At 47.3% G+C, this 18,831-nt stretch overlaps 2 protein-coding genes across 2 annotated transcripts; one reads left to right on the top strand and one right to left on the bottom strand.

Annotated features, from left to right (window-relative positions):
* Positions 1–696: 696 nt before the first annotated feature.
* On the bottom strand, positions 697–7,070 carry rtca (RNA 3'-terminal phosphate cyclase). Its single transcript, XM_062515595.1, has 11 exons — positions 6,597–7,070; positions 6,371–6,471; positions 5,369–5,512; positions 4,503–4,626; positions 4,325–4,383; positions 3,862–4,003; positions 3,368–3,489; positions 2,996–3,054; positions 2,373–2,467; positions 1,963–2,067; positions 697–1,689 (listed from the first exon to the last, which is right to left on the bottom strand). The coding sequence occupies exons 1-11, from the start codon at positions 6,639–6,641 to the stop codon at positions 1,591–1,593; spliced, it is 1,095 nt and encodes a 364-aa protein (XP_062371579.1). The 5' UTR covers positions 6,642–7,070; the 3' UTR covers positions 697–1,590.
* Positions 7,071–7,998: 928 nt separating this feature from the next.
* On the top strand, positions 7,999–17,718 carry dbt (dihydrolipoamide branched chain transacylase E2). Its single transcript, XM_062515596.1, has 11 exons — positions 7,999–8,093; positions 8,818–8,938; positions 9,035–9,110; positions 10,649–10,830; positions 11,338–11,465; positions 13,127–13,376; positions 14,393–14,559; positions 14,831–14,908; positions 15,150–15,341; positions 15,703–15,774; positions 16,186–17,718. The coding sequence occupies exons 1-11, from the start codon at positions 8,043–8,045 to the stop codon at positions 16,351–16,353; spliced, it is 1,485 nt and encodes a 494-aa protein (XP_062371580.1). The 5' UTR covers positions 7,999–8,042; the 3' UTR covers positions 16,354–17,718.
* Positions 17,719–18,831: the final 1,113 nt, after the last annotated feature.

An 18,831-nucleotide genomic window follows, 5' to 3' on the forward strand; every position in this document is an offset into this window, starting at 1 on the left:
AGAACAGCACCTTAGAAGAGCTCTTGGCCTTCCCCCCTACACACACCTCCTTCCACTCCTACACACACAACTATACACACCTATAATACTCAGACCAAACTTCCAACACACACGAGACCGTCAGATGACAAGCTGGTCATAAACCTCTGCAAGGTCAAACTCTCATATCAGCCCTGTAAACAGCAAGACAGGAGAGCTGAAACTCACACACATACAGTATGCACTCAAGAGGTTGGCTGCGCGTGTGTGTGTTTGTACATGTATGTAAATGTTTATAAAGAGTTGAGAGGTTGGAAGTGTATGTGCACTTCATAAAGTGTGTGTGTGTGTGTGTGTGTGTGTGTGTGTGTGTGTGTGTGTGTGTGTGTGTGTGTGTCACATCTTCATAAAGACTCAACAGGTTGGAGGCCAAACCAGTAATTCCCCATTTTTATTTCACTCTTTTTTTTTCTCCCCAAAAACAAAATGAAAACAATCTCAAAATGAAAACATACTGTTCATGACCACCTAAAGAACAAAAGAAAAAAGCAAAAATAAAAGTAAAAAACAAAAGACATTTTCATTCACTCTCGCGGCCACACACCAACGTGTATAAATAATGCCATGTAAACAGTCAGTCAACGATGCTACAGCCCTCCTGTGGCATCAACACTGGTGCTCGTCTCCCCCCCCCCCCCCCACCCCTCCCTCCTTTTTTTTTGAGGAACACACCCTCCTAGACCCCCCCAGCTGGGTGTTTCCTCGAGAGCACTCAGTGTGACAGAAAACAAAAGAATTTAAATAATTTAGGAGACTCTAGGAGCAGCTTTGTGGTCCCCACATGGAGTATGGATGATCAGTGTAGTACACTTCTCCAGTTTAGTATGGATGATCTGTGTAGATACAGTACACTTCGCCAGTTTAGTATGGATGATCTGTGTAGTACACTTCTCCAGTTTAGTATGGATGATCTGTGTAGATACAGTACACTTCTCCAGTTTAGTATGGATGATCCTTACAGACACAGTACACTACTCCAGCTTAGTATGGAAGATATGTGTACAGTGCACTTCTCCAGTTCAATATGGATGATCCGTGTAGATGCAGTACACTTCTCCAGTTTAATATGGATGATCCGTGTAGATGCAGTGCACTACTCTGGCTAAGTATGCTGTTTGACCCTGTTGGCTGCCCTACGTTAACAGCACTAGCTGGTGTAGTGAGAAACGGGGAGAAGTGTTCTGGGAGAGGATCTCTGTGTGTGAGTGAGACTGAGTGAGAGAAGCTCATTGGCTATGAGTGAGGGGAGCAGAGAGAAGTCTCTTCCTGATTGGTAGCTGGGCAGGTGAGGTCAGAGGAATGGACATTACAGTGTACGGATAAGCCCTGAGACACAGAGAGGGTGGGGGGGGCTTACTGGAGGGGGGGGCACAGACTAGAAATTAATGATCACTCCTTCACTGGGGGTGAGGGGGGTGGGGGTCAGCCTGCCTGCCCGCCCCCCCCCGACCAACGGATAACAGTAGTGTGTGTACGTGTGTGTGTATGTGTGTGTGTGTGTACGTATGTGTGCGTACGTGTGTGTGCGTACGTGTGTGTGAGCGTGTGTGTTCAAAGATGGGGGTTCTCCACGCCTGCTCCCTGGCACTCGATGATGTAAGTGTCGTTGCTGGCGTTCTCATCCTCCGCCTTGCGGACCGCAAACGTGGCCTGAGAACAGAAAGAGCAGAACAGAGAACACAGACATTAGAACAACTGGAGGAATAGAACAGAGAACACAGACATTAGAATAGCTGGAGGAACAGAACACATATTAGAACAGCTGGAGGAACATAGAACAGAGCAGAGAACATTGTCTGAGAACACCGGTGTTAGAACCCCTTCTACATCAGGAGCTCAAGCGGAGCCGAGGAGTGAACACAGCCTCTAACCAGGAGGAAACAGGCCGGTTGGAAACGGTTGTCATGGCGGCGGCTGCCTCACCTTGGTGAGCTGCTCGGCGACGTGGATGGCGGTCTGTGTGTGAAGGGTGATGGGGCCGGTACGCATGCGAGACGTCCCCTTAGCCAGGGCCATGTAGATGATGAGCTACAGAGAGAGGGGGGTAGAAAGGGAACTCGCTGAATTTCTCATTCTGGATTTTTGGATTTTGCATTTCTTTTCTTGTATACCGAGATGCCATTACGAAAGAATAGATCCAATGACCCCCAGAGGGGGCACACACACACACACACACACACACACACACACACACACACACACACACACACACACACACACACACACACACACACACACACACACACACACACACACACACACACACACACACACACACACACACACACACACACACACACACACACACACACACACACACACACACATCTCACCTGATCCTGAAGGAACTCGTCCACGCAGCCGTTGTGTCGGACGTTCCTGAGAAGCATCTCAGCAGCTTCAATGCCCACCTTATCTGCATAGACACCTAAACCACACGCACAGTTTTAGTGTTTACATTCATATTTTACTTATCATGTATTACCAGAGTAATTTATTTCACGGTCCAATCCAAAATAGATGTTGGGAAAAGTGTCACCAGGGTCCGGTGGACTAGGTCCAGATCAGACTAAACTCTTGTAAGATGTGTGTATGTCTGTATGTAAGATGTGTGTATGAGAGAGACAGACAGGGTGAGTGTGTGTGTGTAAGATGTGTGTATGAGCGAGACAGACAGGGTGAGTGTGTGTGTGTGTGTGTGTGTATGTGTATGTGTGTGTGTGTTTGTCTGCTGGTCCTGATGTGCATCCCTGACCCTAATCTGTCTTTCTCTTGGACACACTGACCCCTAGAGGCCAACTCTGCACACTGCACTCTTCACCCCCCTCAACTGCACTATCATCTGTCCACATCAACAAAAACTCCCAAAGCTGGAGACACACATGGGAATGGGTGTGCGCGCACACACACACACACACACACACACACACACACACACAAACACTACTCCACTCACCTTTCCTCCCTAGACCAGAGCCAGCAAATATGCAGCCAGTGGAGGATTCAGCGATGATGCTGTCATGGACAGAAAGAGACTATGAGTCATACACAGAACACACACACCAATCTCTCTCACACTCACACACACACAAACACACACACATCATCTATGTGAGATGTCATCATTTCAGTCATGCCCCAAGTATATTTGCACCCAGGACAAAAGCCAAGCTACATGTGTCACATTCTAACAGATAAACAACAACTGACACACACACACACACACACACACACACACACCAAGGTAAGGTGTGAGCCGTGTGTGTGTGTAAGTGTGTGTGTGTGTGTGTGTGTGTGTGTGTGTGTGTGTGTGTGTGTGTGTGCTCACATGATGCCATTGCCGTTGCCGCAGGCCTTCTCCTTCTCCTGCACGGACTGGATGTTGACGTACAGATCCTTGATCTCCCTCCTGATGGCGCGCACCGCTGCCGTGGACATGTCCTTCGCCAGCTACAGGACCAACAGAGGACAGGGGTCAGCACACACACACACACACACACCTAGCCAGCTACAGGAGGACTGCGGTCAGTCAGCATAGAGGCACACTCTCTCACACACACACACACACACACACACACACACACACACACACAGGGCTAGGGATCCAACACACGCACACTGTAGCAACTGGGTCAGTCACCACAACAGGAAGTGTGAGCTTGGTGCACTTTTGTATGTATGCGTGTGTGTGTGTGTGTGTGTGTGTGTGTGTGTGTGTGTGTGTGTGTGTGTGTGTGTGTGTGTGTGTGTGTGTGTGGAGAGGGGTTATGGAGAGAGGGAGGGGGTGTTCCAGTGTGTGTCTGTGCTGCAGTGTGTGTTCACCTTGGAGGGCAGGACTCCGGCTGTGAAGGCTCTGCCGTAGATCTTGGTGATGTTTCCGCGCTCAATCATGTTGATGGGGCTGAGCTCTTTAACCGGGTTCACCTTCAGCACCACCTCTCCACCACCCTTAGGGTAGTAACCCCTGACAACACACACACAATCATGATCAAGTTGCCACACACGGATTAAAACTAATTTTAATAATAAAATAAAACTAAACAAGAATAAAACTAAACCCAACTAAAATATCAACATCACATCACACACCAACACCACAACAGAACACTCTAATGCTAAATAGAGCAAGCACACACACACACAGCCAAGGCAAACACTCAATGGCTACACACCACCAGAGAGACATTTAATCATTAAACGCTGTTTATCCACAACAATGTACACACCAGTTCCGCAGAAATAACATAGAACATGGCAGAACACGGCAGAAGACTTAGAACCTCACCTCATCCGCAGGTCACAGTCCATGTTTATCCCAAACTTCTCCACGATGGGCTTAAACACCTGCAAAATAGAGGGCCACACCCATTATGTGAGAGTAAGTGTGTGTGTGTGTGTGTGTGTGTGTGTGTGGCTCCACGTGTATGCGTTCCCTGAGGGCAGGGGGGTGGAGCTATGCCTACCTTGAGGGTGTAGTCGATCTGTGGCGCCATCTCGGCGTTGGTGCCGCCCTTCAGGCAGAGCTCAGAGGGACCCTGGGCAAACAGGGCGCACGGCATCGACACCTGCATCAGCAGTGTTACACTCCTGTAGGGAACGGGCAGGAACACACACACACACACACACACACACACACACACACACACACACACACACACACACACACACACACACACACACACACACACACACACACACACACACACACACACACACACACACACACACACACTTAGTCTAGCCACCATCTGCAGCACACCTCTCTACAACAATCAACAACTGACTAAACCCATCTGAAAAATAAATGATTCAAGTGTATACACTACTCACAAAAAGCAAAAAGTCAGGGATATCTCGCTTTCAGGTGAAATTTATGGAAAATGGAAAAAGTTCAAGCTACAGTCGTATATATCATGAAAGTAGGGCATTTCAGTAGAAGTGATTTCAGTATTTTTCCTCATCTCAAACAATTTATTGAAACAAAGGCTAACAAATTTCATCCGAAATTTCAGCCTTGACTTTTTGTGAGTAGTACAGTACATATATCTAATATGGTCTATATTCAATCTGACAACAGGCATTCAGAACATGACAAGCTGATCACTGTTAAATCATGTCTCGCTTTTCTCATCACATCACATCAGTGATCACAGCAGTGCTAACGTAACAGCGGGCCTGCTCAAAGGGTCAGTCGGTGTAATCGATAGTGCTGATTACGAGCAGTGACCCCCCAAGGGATGCCAGCAGTCACTTTTAAATCTCCAACCGTGTGTGTGAGTGTATGTGTGTGTGTGTGTGTGTGTGTGCGTCCACCTGTATGCCGACTTACCCTGCGGTCTGGGTGTCGGCGATGTGATTGCCCCCTTTGATTGTGCCAGGAGAGAGAGTGACTTCTGTGGATCCGATCGCAGCGCCCTCCAAACTGCCACCGCACAGGTCCCTGACCAGCTCCAGACCCATCAGATGCTGAGGCCTGGGGAGGACGAGAGGAGGAGAGAGGAAGAGAGGCGAGGGGAAAAGAGTGAGGAGGACAGAGGAGTTGTAGGGAGAGGAGAAAAGGAGTGGGGAGGAGAAAAGAGGAGTGAGGAGAGGAGAGGAGGCAGGAGGGGAGATAGGAGTGGAGAGGGCAAGAGAGAGAAGAGGAGGAGGACAGGGGAGATGTGGGGAGAGAAGAAAAGGAGTGGGGAGGGGAGGAGAGGACAGCAATAAAAACAAAACGTTCGAGTTTACATCAAGTGCGGTTACTATTTAACATTTCATCAGCACACAGTCCTCATCAGACACCCTTCAGCAACACAACACTCGAGTTTAGATGGATGACTTAGCATTTAAACACATAACTTTGATCATTAGCATTTTTAGATGAACAACAAAGCCTTTGTTTCTGATCATTCTCCATCATAGTTACACATATAAAAGGTAGTCGATGTCATTTCTGTAAAACTATCAAATAATCTGCATAAACACTTCAAGTGGAAAATGTCGATGCCATGTGCTTACAAGTAACAAAGGAGGCCGTTAAAAATGGATGAGAAACGGCTTTTAGAGTGGATAAATTAAAATACACGGTGCCTAACGGTACACCGTTACTACACGGACTCGGTTAATGCGGCCCGGGATATTTTGGAATTGATGGATGTAACATTAGCGCTTCTACGGCGCTCAGTCCAACTTTGCTTTGTTTTGCGATTCACAAGTTCTCTCTACGGAGGGGGTGGAGTGGGGATCGAGACCCCCAGGTCGCCAGCCTGCCGCTTACAACTTTCATGCAAAATATGAATCAGCAGAATGTGGAACATGATTAAACAAAATTACACAGAGTTACATTTACCTTAAACCTGGCGTGCTTCTGCCAGCTCGAATTTTGTTTATTTTGATTGACGTGCCGTGAATGCAGCTAAGAGCAGCAGACAATCTCAAAATTTGGCCTCCCTGAAAGAGATCAACATCGGTCGCCGGTGAATTGTTAAATAAAACAGAAAGTTGGACAAGAGAATGTCCAAAATGTTCAAATATATATGCAGAAGTTAGTTGTTGTGTAAAAAGAGCCTACTCACCCCCTCCATCACACTTCCGTCCATTTCGAACGTTGTTGCGGCCATTTTTGAGAGAGAAAGAAAATTACCCAAACTTGTCCACAATTTCACTCTGAGAACTGTACTGATGCGCTGTATCTCTGCGAGGAGAGAAGATGCTGTAGCTGGACAGCTACGCTTGTGGGGAAGCCTGACCTCCAAACGGCAAAAACGGTGTTAGCCGGCAGCTGAGCACAAACAATGCTGAGAGACAATCGCGAAGTTCCCAACAGAGTCAATGCGCACTCTGCACAATCTTCTCCTGCGTAATAGCTAGCCAAACAACCCGGGACAAAATCGTCTAATGTGGTCGCTGGACAGTTCTGCAAACTGTAAGTGATAAATAAATGTCTAAATCGGGCAGGATGACTCAGTTTCTGAGGTAATCGCGTTGCTTGCTCCAGTAGACTTGCCACACTGCAACGCCAGAAAGCTTGACGCATGCGCAAATGTAGGCCAACATGACGCCGCCGGCTGGCAGCGCATTGTTTGAGAAAGTTTCAGCAATGATCTGTGGTTTCAGGGCCAAAAGGCTCCTCCGCGCATCTCGTCTGCAGCAGTCAGATAGCGCTGACGCTGCCCTCGGCATCAAAGCACAATGTTTCCCAGAAAACGTAAGATCCCCAAGAGTTTTATTTTTTATTTTTAAATCAAACATGTGATTACACATTCAAGTACTGTCCTCTTCGAAGTTTATCTTATCCTGTGAGGACAGCGGCAAGTACCCTACAGTGGATCTATAAATGGCAATAAATTCACTGAGCAACTACAGCAGGTCCTAACAGTGGGTTACAACATATTTTTCTACCAATGCAATGCACTTCATCAGTCAGATAGGCTCAAGTTTCAGGTTTGTAGAAAGGGCTGCTAAGGGTTTTTTTAAATGGTCTATTCACGGAGTATTATTGACTGAATCGTTATGTATAATTTCTAACCAGGAGACCAGGCAACATATGCCATAACATGCCCTGCCGAAGGGGAAAATCAGCTAGACCAATTTATAAAGATATAATAGGCTTTTGATGGTTTAGCTGGCCCATACTACTGATATCACAGTGGTCATACCAGCCAAATAAGTAAAGACCATCAAAAAATAGAAGTCTACTTGCTATGATGCATTTTTTCAGCAGGGTGAACCAACTTTGGAGAACATGGTGAAAATATGTCAGATAAATTAGCAAGGATAACTTTACAAAACTCCACTACCAAACGGGTCTGCGTCAACAAGTGCGAGGGAGCGTCTGCTCTCCTGTCTGATAGGGTGCTCCAGTTCAATGTCTGATTTTATGTTCCTATGAATAAACGTGGCCCCCTAGAGGACATATTGAGACTCGCTGAACCTGCCCTGATGTAGTCGATTTATGATAGGCTTTTCTTGAGGGGCGTGCATGTGATGTCATTTCCGGATGATGAGAACCTAGGGTAAAGATGGCTGCGGTTATCACACTGAGGGGTTCATTCACTCTTGTGAGGCGTTTGGTAGGTTTTCATGACTTATGCATTCACAGATATTACTGTTGCCAGATCCAGATGCATGTTCGCTGACCGCCATGTTTCAAAACTGGTGATAAAATGAAACGATGAGTAAGTGACTTGTAGCGTTAGTTAAGTGGTGTGAGTGAGCCATCGGCGTTAACTTTAGCTGGCTAGCGATATCCCCGCCGTATTTGCAAGCTTTTTATTTAGTTTCCGTACCTTGAATGTTTGGACAAAGGTTGTTACGTGAGACGTGTTTACTTGTTTTAGTGTTTGATTGCAGGACCTATTAGTATTTGCTCTATACTAGGTGGTTGGTGTCATGTAGTCAAACTCCTAGGGCACCTCATGCACATTGTTGATGTTGTCGTGTCACCTACGTTTTTGTTACAGTAATTTAACTTGTCTGCGATCAGTAGTAACAAGTTGACTGCAATTGTCCAGTCTGTAATAACTGAGAAGGCAAATGAGAAAAACATGAATAAAATGCCTTTCTTTTCGAACTGTCATTGAGGGAAATCGTGGATGGCTCTGTAAACTTCCAGCGTGCTTCATGTTGATTGACATTGGCCATCCTACCGGCGGACATGCACATTGTGAACAGTAACCACGGTTACAGTTTGGTAATATGCGTCTGGTCGCACAAAACAACCAGGTTGTGTTGGTGTCCTGTACGAAGTGGAAATTGCACTGTAACGTGTTGGTGTTGTTTATATGTCCTTGGTAGGCGTCTGCGCACCAGTTCAAACGGTACTGCTCACGGATTCGTCCGACCCGTCTCGAGCGACCACCGCATGCCTACTCCATCACAATCCCGACGCAACACCGATACTTCCGATCCAGTTGTGGTACGTGTCTACTTGTGTGGTGTTATGTGCACAACGCGTGATCATGACTTTATAACATCCTGTTCAAACAATACCTCTTGTTGTCTTTAATTTCAGCTGCAGCTGGACCGGTCTTGCAGTTTAAACTGTCAGACATCGGGGAGGGCATTCGGGAAGTAACCGTAAAGGAATGGTAGGTATCTTGTTTTACTTTGAGAGTTTCCTTGAAAGTCAAAGTGTGACTTCACCAAGCACCCACTGGGGGCGCCATAGTTCTTCAATTGCATGTCTGCAATCATATGGCCACTCAATACAATGTACAATATCTCACCTGGACTTTTTTTTCAAAGCGCAAAGGAAATTTTCATCAGCGGGAAAACATGCCCACTTGAATAATCCTCACTAAGACAAGTGAGATCCTTTAGTAGAGATGGAAATGCAGACATCAGTAACTCCTCTCTTCTGAGAAAGCTATCCGTTTTGTTTTAATTGATCCACACCAGGGTGCACACATATACAGTCTGGAGACATTCGACATATTTTTTTGTTATTTGGATTTCATCAAATTAGAGCCCATGTCAGAGAGGAGGATGTGATGTAAATTCAGCCCAATCTGCCAGCGACTAGATTTCGCCCTGCAGCCCAGGCTGGAAACCTTCACATTTACCTCTCCTGCTTCCTGTCCATGTTTGCTGGTACCAATCGCAAACTGGCTCATCTGCCAGGCACACCCGGATCGTTGGTATGATTGGTTCAAGAGACTATAGGTCTCAATGAGAATTAACTGATCATGCCTCTTGTGCAGTAGAATACAGCGCAGACTCCCCAAACCAATGTCCAATCTTAAAGCAACACCAAAGAGTTTTTCGTACCTTAAAATAATCATCAACTCGTAGCAGGGTGAACGTCACTTCTGCTTTCACTTCGCTGCCCTCTACCGCACTATGTTACTTTACCAGATTGGGTAGCGTATCTGTAGTTTGATAAAATGACATGAGAAACTACAAATTTGACTTGCTTCGATGTCGCAATACATCATACTTTCATAAAATCTTGCAACATACTCTACCAATATCCTATATTGTTATTTGCTGGATAAACAAATAGCGTGTGTACGACAGGGAAAAGTGCTTTAGTGTTGCTTTTAATAGATTGAGCTTAGTCTGGTGACAGCCAGGCTATGTTTCCATAGCTCTCAGGTCAGGATTTGTCTGTGTTAGGTCTGTGTCTGAGGAAGGTTTCTCAAGGGCAATCCAACCATGCATTGTTTTTTAAAGTATATTTGTTGGGGGACAGGAAGTGAATGGGAGAGAGAGTTGGGGTGGGATCCGGAAAGGACCACAGGGTGGGAATCGAACCCAGGTTGCCGGCGTGCGGTGCAGGTGCCCCAGCCAGTAGCGCCACGGCTGGGGCTCCAGCCATGCATTGTTAATTAGATATGTTTGTATGGAGGCTTTCATTGCCTGTTTTGGCCCATTGGCTGTTTAGAGTTGCTATTGCTGTTCCCCGAGTGCCGCTGTAGCAAGGCTACACTGATCCGGGTTAGTGTGTGCTTCACCGCACTGTGCGCTCTGTGTGTTCACTAATTCATGGATCGGATAAATGCAGAGATATACGCAAGTATACTTGGCCTACAAACCTGATCTACATTTACATTTACCAAAGTGAATGCATGGGATTCCTTGCCTGTTTGAAAATGGCTGTGTACGGTGTCTTGTCTCTTTGGTGTAGGTATGTGAAGGAGGGAGACAAGGTGTCTCAGTTCGACAGCATCTGTGAGGTCCAGAGTGACAAAGCTTCGGTCACCATCACCAGTCGCTACGATGGTGTCATACGCAAGATCTACCACGACATCGATGCCACAGCGCTCGTGGGCTCGCCGCTGGTTGACATAGAAACTGAAGGTGGACCGGGTAAGCGTGCCATTGGACTCGCTGGTAGAGAAGGGATGAAGCACTGTTAACATTGACACATTTTGATTCTAAAATTGACTATACTAATAATGATGAAAGTTTTTAGCTCTGGTGTTCAAAGTCTTATCAATTGTAAATCCCCTTAATGTTGACACATTCTGATTGCAAAATTGACTAAACTAATAATGATGATTTTTAGCTCAGGTGTTCAGTGTTGTAAAGTTGTAGGTATTGCGTTGTCAATTCTAAATGCCCTTTTTCCTCTCTCCCATTATTGCTATCGTCATTTGTAACAGCTTCTTCAGTGTGTGTGTGTGTGTGACAGACAGACAGACAGACAGACAGACAGACAGACAGACAGACAGACAGACAGACAGACAGACAGACAGACAGACAGACAGACAGACAGACAGACAGACAGACAGACAGACAGACAGACAGACATGTGTGAATGAGGTCCTGTTGGTGTGTAACAGCTGCCGCTGCTATGGTTGTGTGTTTCTGCAGAGGTGGCTCACGAGGAGGATGTGTTAGAGACTCCTGCCGTTTCGCACGATGAACACACACACCAGGAAATCCGAGGCCACAAGACGCAGGCCACACCTGCTGTGAGACGCCTGGCCATGGAGAACAACGTGAGTGGATTATTGAGTGGTTATTTATTTTTTGGGCTTTTCATACCTTTAATGTGATAGGATTGTAAACAAATCCATAGTTTTGTGATGAGCAGCTTCTGCTAGGGAGAGTGTGGTATTATAACCCTACATGCTAATCAAGGGAACTTCATTTAGCTGCGAGGGTGCCTCCCACCCAAGTTAACTCTGTAATGGAGGGGGAGTGAGTAGGGATTTGTTTCGGAAAGTGTGTGTGTGTGTGTGTGTGGGGGGGGGGTGTTTCTTCATCACCCACCGTGTTTGGAGAGTTTAAGATGAGATTTAGTCTGTGTGTGTGTTTGGGGGTTTCTCCTTCACCCACCCAGAGAGTTTAAGATGAGATTTGGTGTGTGCTGTGAGGGATGTCTTCTTGTAAATGAGTCCAGGAGGTTTGGGCTGAATCAACATCTCTGAGCGCTCCTCCATGACTGTCCACTATCTGTCGTGGGCAGCTGCTACCAATGCCTTTTACAGTGCAGTGTTAGCTGGACCTCTGCCACACACACACACACACACACACACACACACACACACTCTCTCTCTCTGCCTGTTGTTTTCTAAGGCTGTTAACTGTGTGTGTGTGTGTGTGTGTGTGTGTGTGTGTGTGTGTGTGTGTGTGTGTGTGTGTGTGTGTGTGTGTGTGTGTGTGTGTGTGTGTGTGTGTGTGTGTGTGTGTGTGTGTGTGTGTGTGTGTGTGTGTGTGTGTGTGTGTGTGTGTGTGTGTGTGTGTGTGTGTGTGTGTGTGTGTGTGTGTGTGTGTGTGTGTGTGTGTGTGTGAGGAGACATCTGGTTGAGCCTGAAGGTCTGCAGTAGACAGCCTCCTGATGGATGGTGCTGTTTGGCACAGCTTGCTTGGTGGAGTGATCTCTCCACACACACACACACACACACACACACACACACACACTCAAACACAGTAAAGATCACCCCATCTCACACAAGGCATGGCAGTCACACGGGCAGTTACAGCTACATTACCCACCAACGGGGGCCTGTTGTCATGGCTACTGGTGGGGGAAGGGGAGCGGCTCTGGGAGTTGGATTAGGGACAGGCCGAGCGGTGTGTGTGTGTGTGTGTTTAGGAGCTGCTGGATTTGGTGAGTGTGTCCTTATCCCATCACCATGTTATAAGCAGGATACGGATCCGGATGTCTATCCAGGGAAGCTGTGGCCCAGATTACCCGACTCAATCAAACAGTTGTCTAGGTAGTTGCCAATCAAACTGATGTCTAGGTAGTTGTCAATCAAACAGGTGTTAGGTTATCTACCTCCTGTCAGATCCGTAAGAAGAGAAATCTGGAGTGCTGTTTACTTAGCAAAATATATGATATATTTTGTTGTTGTTTAAATATTGAGTTCTTCATTTAGACCCTTGTGTTGGGCTTTTCTCTGTAACGGAGAGTATCGCTGTTGATAATGAGAGGGCAGTGGCTAGTCTTCCTCTGTGTGCGTCGTTCTGTGTTTGTGTCTGTGTGTGTATGTCGTTCTGGGTGTGTGTGGGGTAGGTTTAGTGGTTCTGCGTCGGTGTGTGTGTCTGCGCATATGTGTGTGTGTGTGTGTCTGTGTGTCTGTGTGAGTGTCTGCATGGCAGAAGAGCCAGGGACCAAGTATCTCTGTGGTGTGACCCTGTTCTGTGCCCCCAGATTAAGCTCAGTGAGGTGGTGGGCACGGGTAGAGATGGCCGCATCCTGAAGGAGGACATCCTCAACTACCTGGCCAAGCAGACGGGCGCCATCCTGCCCCCCTCGCCCTTCCACGAGATCCAGCCGCCACCCCCCGCCCCCACCGCTGCGGCCCCCAAACCCAAAGAGAAGGCGGCCCCCCAGCCCCTGCCTACCCCCGTCATCCCCCGACCCGTCTTCACAGGGAAAGACCGCACCGAACCCCTCAAAGGTGAGATGCCGCTGCCCACACACACGGTCACTTCCTGCATTCTATTACTTCCTGGTTTACGCCTTACACCTGTGCCCTCTACACAAATGCCAGTTTGATAACTACTTATGAGATTCCAGTCACTCGGTCACTTCCTGTATTCTATTACATCCTGGGTCACACAACTGTGCCCTCTACACAAATACCAGTTTGATAACAACTACCAGAGAATGTCTAATAAGGGGAGAACTGCCACTGTCGTTATACTTCCGGTTTTGAAATCGTTGCAGTTCTACGCTGGTTCCATTAGAGGCGCTACATTTGGAGTGCAGAATGCATGGCGGTCTATGGAGCAATACCCCTCAAAATCCGCTTTTCTCAAAATATATTTTTTTGTCAATGAATTTGAATGTTGTTTTCGAAAGGGGATGCAAAGAAATTACGTATTGCGTGGTGATTTTTTAGAGTCACTTGTTTGCTTTAAAACGTCTTTTAAAATGTAAATGACGTCATACACTCAAGCTTCATTAGCAGAATGCTAGCGTGGTATGGGCAACAACAACTCAACCTGTAAGAAATCGGAAGGACATAAGTACTCGTTCATTCAACTTTTGACCTATAACCAATGTTGAACTTGCAAAAACTACAATCAAATCTGAGATCTCTCAACGACAATTGGGTGAAAGAGCCAACTTTAGCCGTCTAGCTCCATAGGCTCCCATTCATTCTGCACTCAGGCGACCGCCCCCAGTGGAATTTTGGTGGAACTGCAACCAAAAGTCGTTACAATGGGACTTAATAGCGAGTGGCAAGGCTCTCCGTAGACGGGCTCTGCAACTACTTATGAGATTCTAGTCAGTTGGTCACTTCCTGCGTTCTATTACTTCCTGGGTCACACACACACTTGTGCCCTCTACACAAATGCCAGTTTGAGAACACTACTTAAGAGATACCAGTCTATGGAACGTGGCGATCTGCCCGGGTCGAGTGGTATGTGCCCATTGAGTGCTCCATGTATCATTCGTGTGTGTGTTCAGGATTCCACAAGGCCATGGTGAAGACGATGACTGCGGCGCTGAAGATTCCCCACTTCGGTTACTGTGACGAGGTCGACCTGACGCAGCTGGTGCGGCTGAGGGCGGAGCTTAAGGGAGTCGCTGAAGCACGTGGCGTCAAACTCAGCTTCATGCCCTTCTTCATCAAGGTAGACCAGACTAATCAAACTCTGATTCATGCCCTTCTTCATCAGGGTAGACTAATTAAACTTCAATTCGTCAAGGTGTTAACTAGACTAGCTTGCTCCAGTTCCTCAAAGCAGACTAATCAAACTCCGCTTATTGTCCCTCTTTAAACTGAGCCATATCAAAGACTTGCACCCAGTTTCAACATGTATGTGACACCCCTCACATACACACACTCTGAGCTGACTCAGAACTAGTGATGTGTGTGTGTTTGTCTTTTTTGTCTGTAAACAGGCAGCATCTCTGGGCCTCCTTCACTATCCCATCCTCAACTCATCTCTGGACGAAGCATGCCAGAATATTACATACAAGGTTAGTGTGTGTGTGTGTGTGTGTGTGTTGTCTGTTTTTCATGTGTGTGTGTGTGTGCGCACATGTGTATGTTCTTGCAAGTGAGAGTTGGAGAGGAGGAGAGAGAGAAATAATGTTTTACTTAGGGTGTGTCTATATTGTGTGTGTGTGTGAGAATATTTCACTTCCTTGTGTGTGTGTGTGTGTGTGTGCTATGCTAGCATCAGAGCTGCAGGTTAATGTGTTCTCTGTGCTGCTCCAGGCATCCCATAATGTGGGTCTGGCCATGGACACGCTTCAGGGGCTCCTGGTCCCCAACGTCAAGAATGTGCAGATGCTGAGTGTGTTTGAGATCGCCGCGGAACTCAACCGCCTGCAGAACCTGGGAAATGCGGGCCAGCTGGGGGCTGCTGACCTCACTGGTGGAACCTTCACGCTCTCCAACATCGGCTCCGTAAGTGGCGGGCAGGCTTGGGAGGGTCATCAGGAGGTCATCACTAGTGGATCACATCTTGGTCAAAGTTTGGAGTAAAGGCATTGGGCCGTAGGGCAGCATGTTTCATTGTTTCATTGCTTCATTGTAAAGACTTTTTGGCTATAGTGCAGCAGGTTTGGTCAATTGTCAGAAACCCACCAGTGAATTTTATAGAGTGCAGTTGATTGGCTGTGCAGTTGATTGGCTGTGCAGTTGATTGGCTGTGCAGTTGGTTAGCTGTTTGGGCCTCAGTGTGCATAACAGGCACTAAATGGCACAATCACATTGCCCATGTTCTTTCTCTCCCTGTGTGTGTGTGTGTGTGTGTGTGTGTGGTTAGATCGGAGGCACCTATGCAAAACCAGTCATCCTGCCACCAGAGGTGTCTATTGGAGCTCTGGGGAAAGTTCAGGTGAGACTTAAAATGAACCGCCCTCTCCACCCTCAGCCCTCTCCACCTTCAGATAACCATTCTGCCTTAACATGAACAGTAATTCATCATGTGTAAAAGTGTGTTTACATGAACACCCATTCTGTAGTAGACACTCGTCTAACTCAAAACACGGGTCCTAACCTGCTGGTGATTTCATTCTGTAGTACATGGGTGCTAACTTGCCGATTAACTCATTCCGTAATACACAACCTGTGAGCAACTTAGTTGGTTGGCAATGGGAAATTGCATTGCAACCAACAAAGTTGCTAATTTAGTTAGCAACTATGGTTTTGGGAAACGTGCCCCTGTAGTACACAGGTCCTAACCTGCTGGTGCTCTCAATCTGTTGTACACGCGTTGAGTAAAATCCTGCTCTGTGCTGGTCCCTAGGTGCTGCCCCGGTTCAACGCTAAGGACGAGGTGGTGAAGGCCCACATCATGAACGTCAGCTGGTCAGCTGACCACCGCATCATCGACGGGGCCACCATGTGCCGCTTCTCCAACCTGTGGAAGTCCTACCTGGAGAACCCAGCTGCCATGGTTCTGGACCTTAAATAAGGAACTCTGCCCCTCCCAAACCCCCCCCGCCCCCTCCACCCCACCCGCGTCAGCCGTGCCCCCCCATGACGTGTGTCAAAAGCTACCTGACTGAGGGCTGATGCATGGTTGGTCCCCCCCACCTCCCCCCATCCCCCCATCCCCCCCACCCCCCCATCCCGTACCCCCACCTCTCCACTCCCAACCCCCCACCCCCCCCTTAGCTGTACGGACAACTGCACAGACAGAGACACTGGTCCACTCCCAGCGGGGGGAACTCCTCTCTAACGGTCTTTAGTAGGTCTTTGTGTGCTGCTCTGGTGGTGGAAGGTGCCTCTCCCCCTGCTGCCTTACTGATGTAGATTTGGTTGATTTGGTTGCACAGCCGAGAGCCAGTGGATTATCCTGAATGTGAGGAGCTCTGTAACACACGCGCAAACACACTCACGCACCTACACACACACACTACACGGCTCATACATATCCACTGAGGCTCCTGTGTTCATAAAAGCTGTCTTCATCACACCTGAGCTGCTGTCTCCAGATCAGATGTTGCCGTGGTGACACCTGCCAGGTCTGGGCCTTTGCTGTTACAGAGCCCTCTGCTCTCCTCATAAAGCAGCTCAACCGCAGAATCCAGGCCTCATAGACCGGGCGCCCAGAAAGTTCAGACTGTTTTCGAAAGGTAGAAATGGTTCTTGCCTTGTTTTCCGCAAACCGTGAAGGTTATCTCAGTTGCCCTTTGGTGAGGATTTTGGTTTAACAGAAGCCTGAAGTCAAACAGCTTCACAGCAGTCCTCCGTCTTACCGGATGTTTTGCCAGTAACAGTGTCTTCCCAGGAAAAAAATGTTTAATGTAGAGCAGCTTTTAAAGGAACCACTCACTGTTAATGATTCCTTAGAATGTATACGTTCATCAGTTCTGTTCCAGAACTCCAATCTGTGATGGCTGGCTGGCTTTCAAGAGCTACACTAATTCCTCATCAAAGTTGTTCTAAGACAAACCTTTATAGGTTCTGGTGGAGATAAATAATATTAAAAAAAAAAAAAAAACTACTTCCGGAAGTGCATCTTTTTAGGTATGGTTTCTGTGGTGCTAATTTTCTAGAATGAACTGAACTGCTTTTGTTTGCTGTCACGTGATGTCTGCATTTGTCTTTTAAACTATCATGTTAATGGGTAGGATGCCTAGCACCTTTGTTTGCTTGACATTTTGGGAAACTGTACTGTAAGTTACCAGTATTTAGGGGGCTAACTGCCACTGGCAGAGACCGATGAGATTTCTTTTCGTTACTTTGCTGCAATGGTCACTGTGTGTCATTTCCTTGTGTGTGAATGAGTGTGTGGAGCCTGAAAAACCTTTTAATAAAGTTGACGTGTCTGTAATTTACTTTGTCGGTGTGTGGCTGTGACATCACTTTCAGGTCAAGTGTCCAGTCTCTTGTTTTTGTCTTCTCACGCGGGTCAGACTTTTACTTCAAACTACATGAGTTTAATCATTCTTAAAGTAAAAGCTAGCAGCACGTGTTAATATAAAACTCAGCTCGGCGCTGATAATTCCTTGGTTGACTTTATAATGCAATAGTGTTGCGGGCCATCGGTTCCAAAGCACTGACGTAGGCTATGTCTCGGGTTGTAAAAGCCCTCAGCACAAGATTAATTCGACTGCCAAGACCCCCATTGACTGTGAAGACTCAACCACGGACGCACCTAGGACCGGGTGCGCAGACAGATTCTGATCTTACAGACGTTTCATTTTGGTATGATAACGTCTTGACTTTATGATAAACTATCAGATTCAACATGCAGGAAGAGAAGCGAAGCGCAAGACGGCAACAGTCACAGAACGATGCGCCACGGAACGGCAAGGGTATTTCCGATGCCCCGAGGAACGGCAAGGGCCTTTTCGATTCGGGACATCGAGCCCAAGGGTGCTTGAAATTCAGCAAAAGCAAAGATGCCTTGCAGCGTCAAAGCAGCACTTCGACCGTGGTCCAAGAAGCGCGCAGACGGAGCTGGTTAGCGAGAAACGAGAGTGGAGTTTACGAGCGCTGTCCGGTCCCTAAAACGCCGTCTTTGAGGAACTTTCCCAGCAGTGCCAACAACAACCTGGATCCCTCAGCGCTCTTTCAAACATACCAACCATTCCCCGAACAGCGATTCTCAACAGAGGACGCAAAGTTAGTCATGAAATCAATCGTGGAGATGAGGCTCGACGGCGCAGAGTATAGCTCATCTTGCTCTGAGCTCGCCAGAGATTTGGCAGACAGCGTGAAAGATGCGGTGAAAGTCCAGCTGTGCGATCGGTACAAGCTCATCTGTTTCGTCGCCATCGGGCAGGTGAAGGACTGCGAGGTAACCTGCTCAAGTAGGGGCATTTGGAGTCCCACAGCGGACACATTTGTGGAGTATATTTTCAAAAACGACTCCCTGTTTGCGCTTTGCATTCTGTACGCAGTTTATCAAGAATAACTTGCTCTGTAATTCCTGTTGGGTCTG

Source organism: Sardina pilchardus, chromosome 15 (genome assembly GCF_963854185.1).
Source record: "Sardina pilchardus chromosome 15, fSarPil1.1, whole genome shotgun sequence".
Classification (NCBI taxonomy): Eukaryota; Metazoa; Chordata; class Actinopteri; order Clupeiformes; family Clupeidae; genus Sardina; species Sardina pilchardus.

Coding starts and splice junctions, on each gene's coding strand:
- dbt (XM_062515596.1), top strand. CDS start 8,043: ATGGCTGCGGTTATCACACTGAGGGGTTCATTCACTCTTGTGAGGCGT. Junction 8,939..9,034: donor ATACTTCCGATCCAGTTGTG/GTACGTGTCTAC, acceptor CTTTAATTTCAG/CTGCAGCTGGACCGGTCTTG. Junction 13,377..14,392: donor CCGCACCGAACCCCTCAAAG/GTGAGATGCCGC, acceptor GTGTGTGTTCAG/GATTCCACAAGGCCATGGTG.
- rtca (XM_062515595.1), bottom strand. CDS start 6,641: ATGGCCGCAACAACGTTCGAAATGGACGGAAGTGTGATGGAGGGG. Junction 6,472..6,596: donor ACGGAAGTGTGATGGAGGGG/GTGAGTAGGCTC, acceptor GATCTCTTTCAG/GGAGGCCAAATTTTGAGATT. Junction 4,384..4,502: donor AGATCGACTACACCCTCAAG/GTAGGCATAGCT, acceptor TCTATTTTGCAG/GTGTTTAAGCCCATCGTGGA.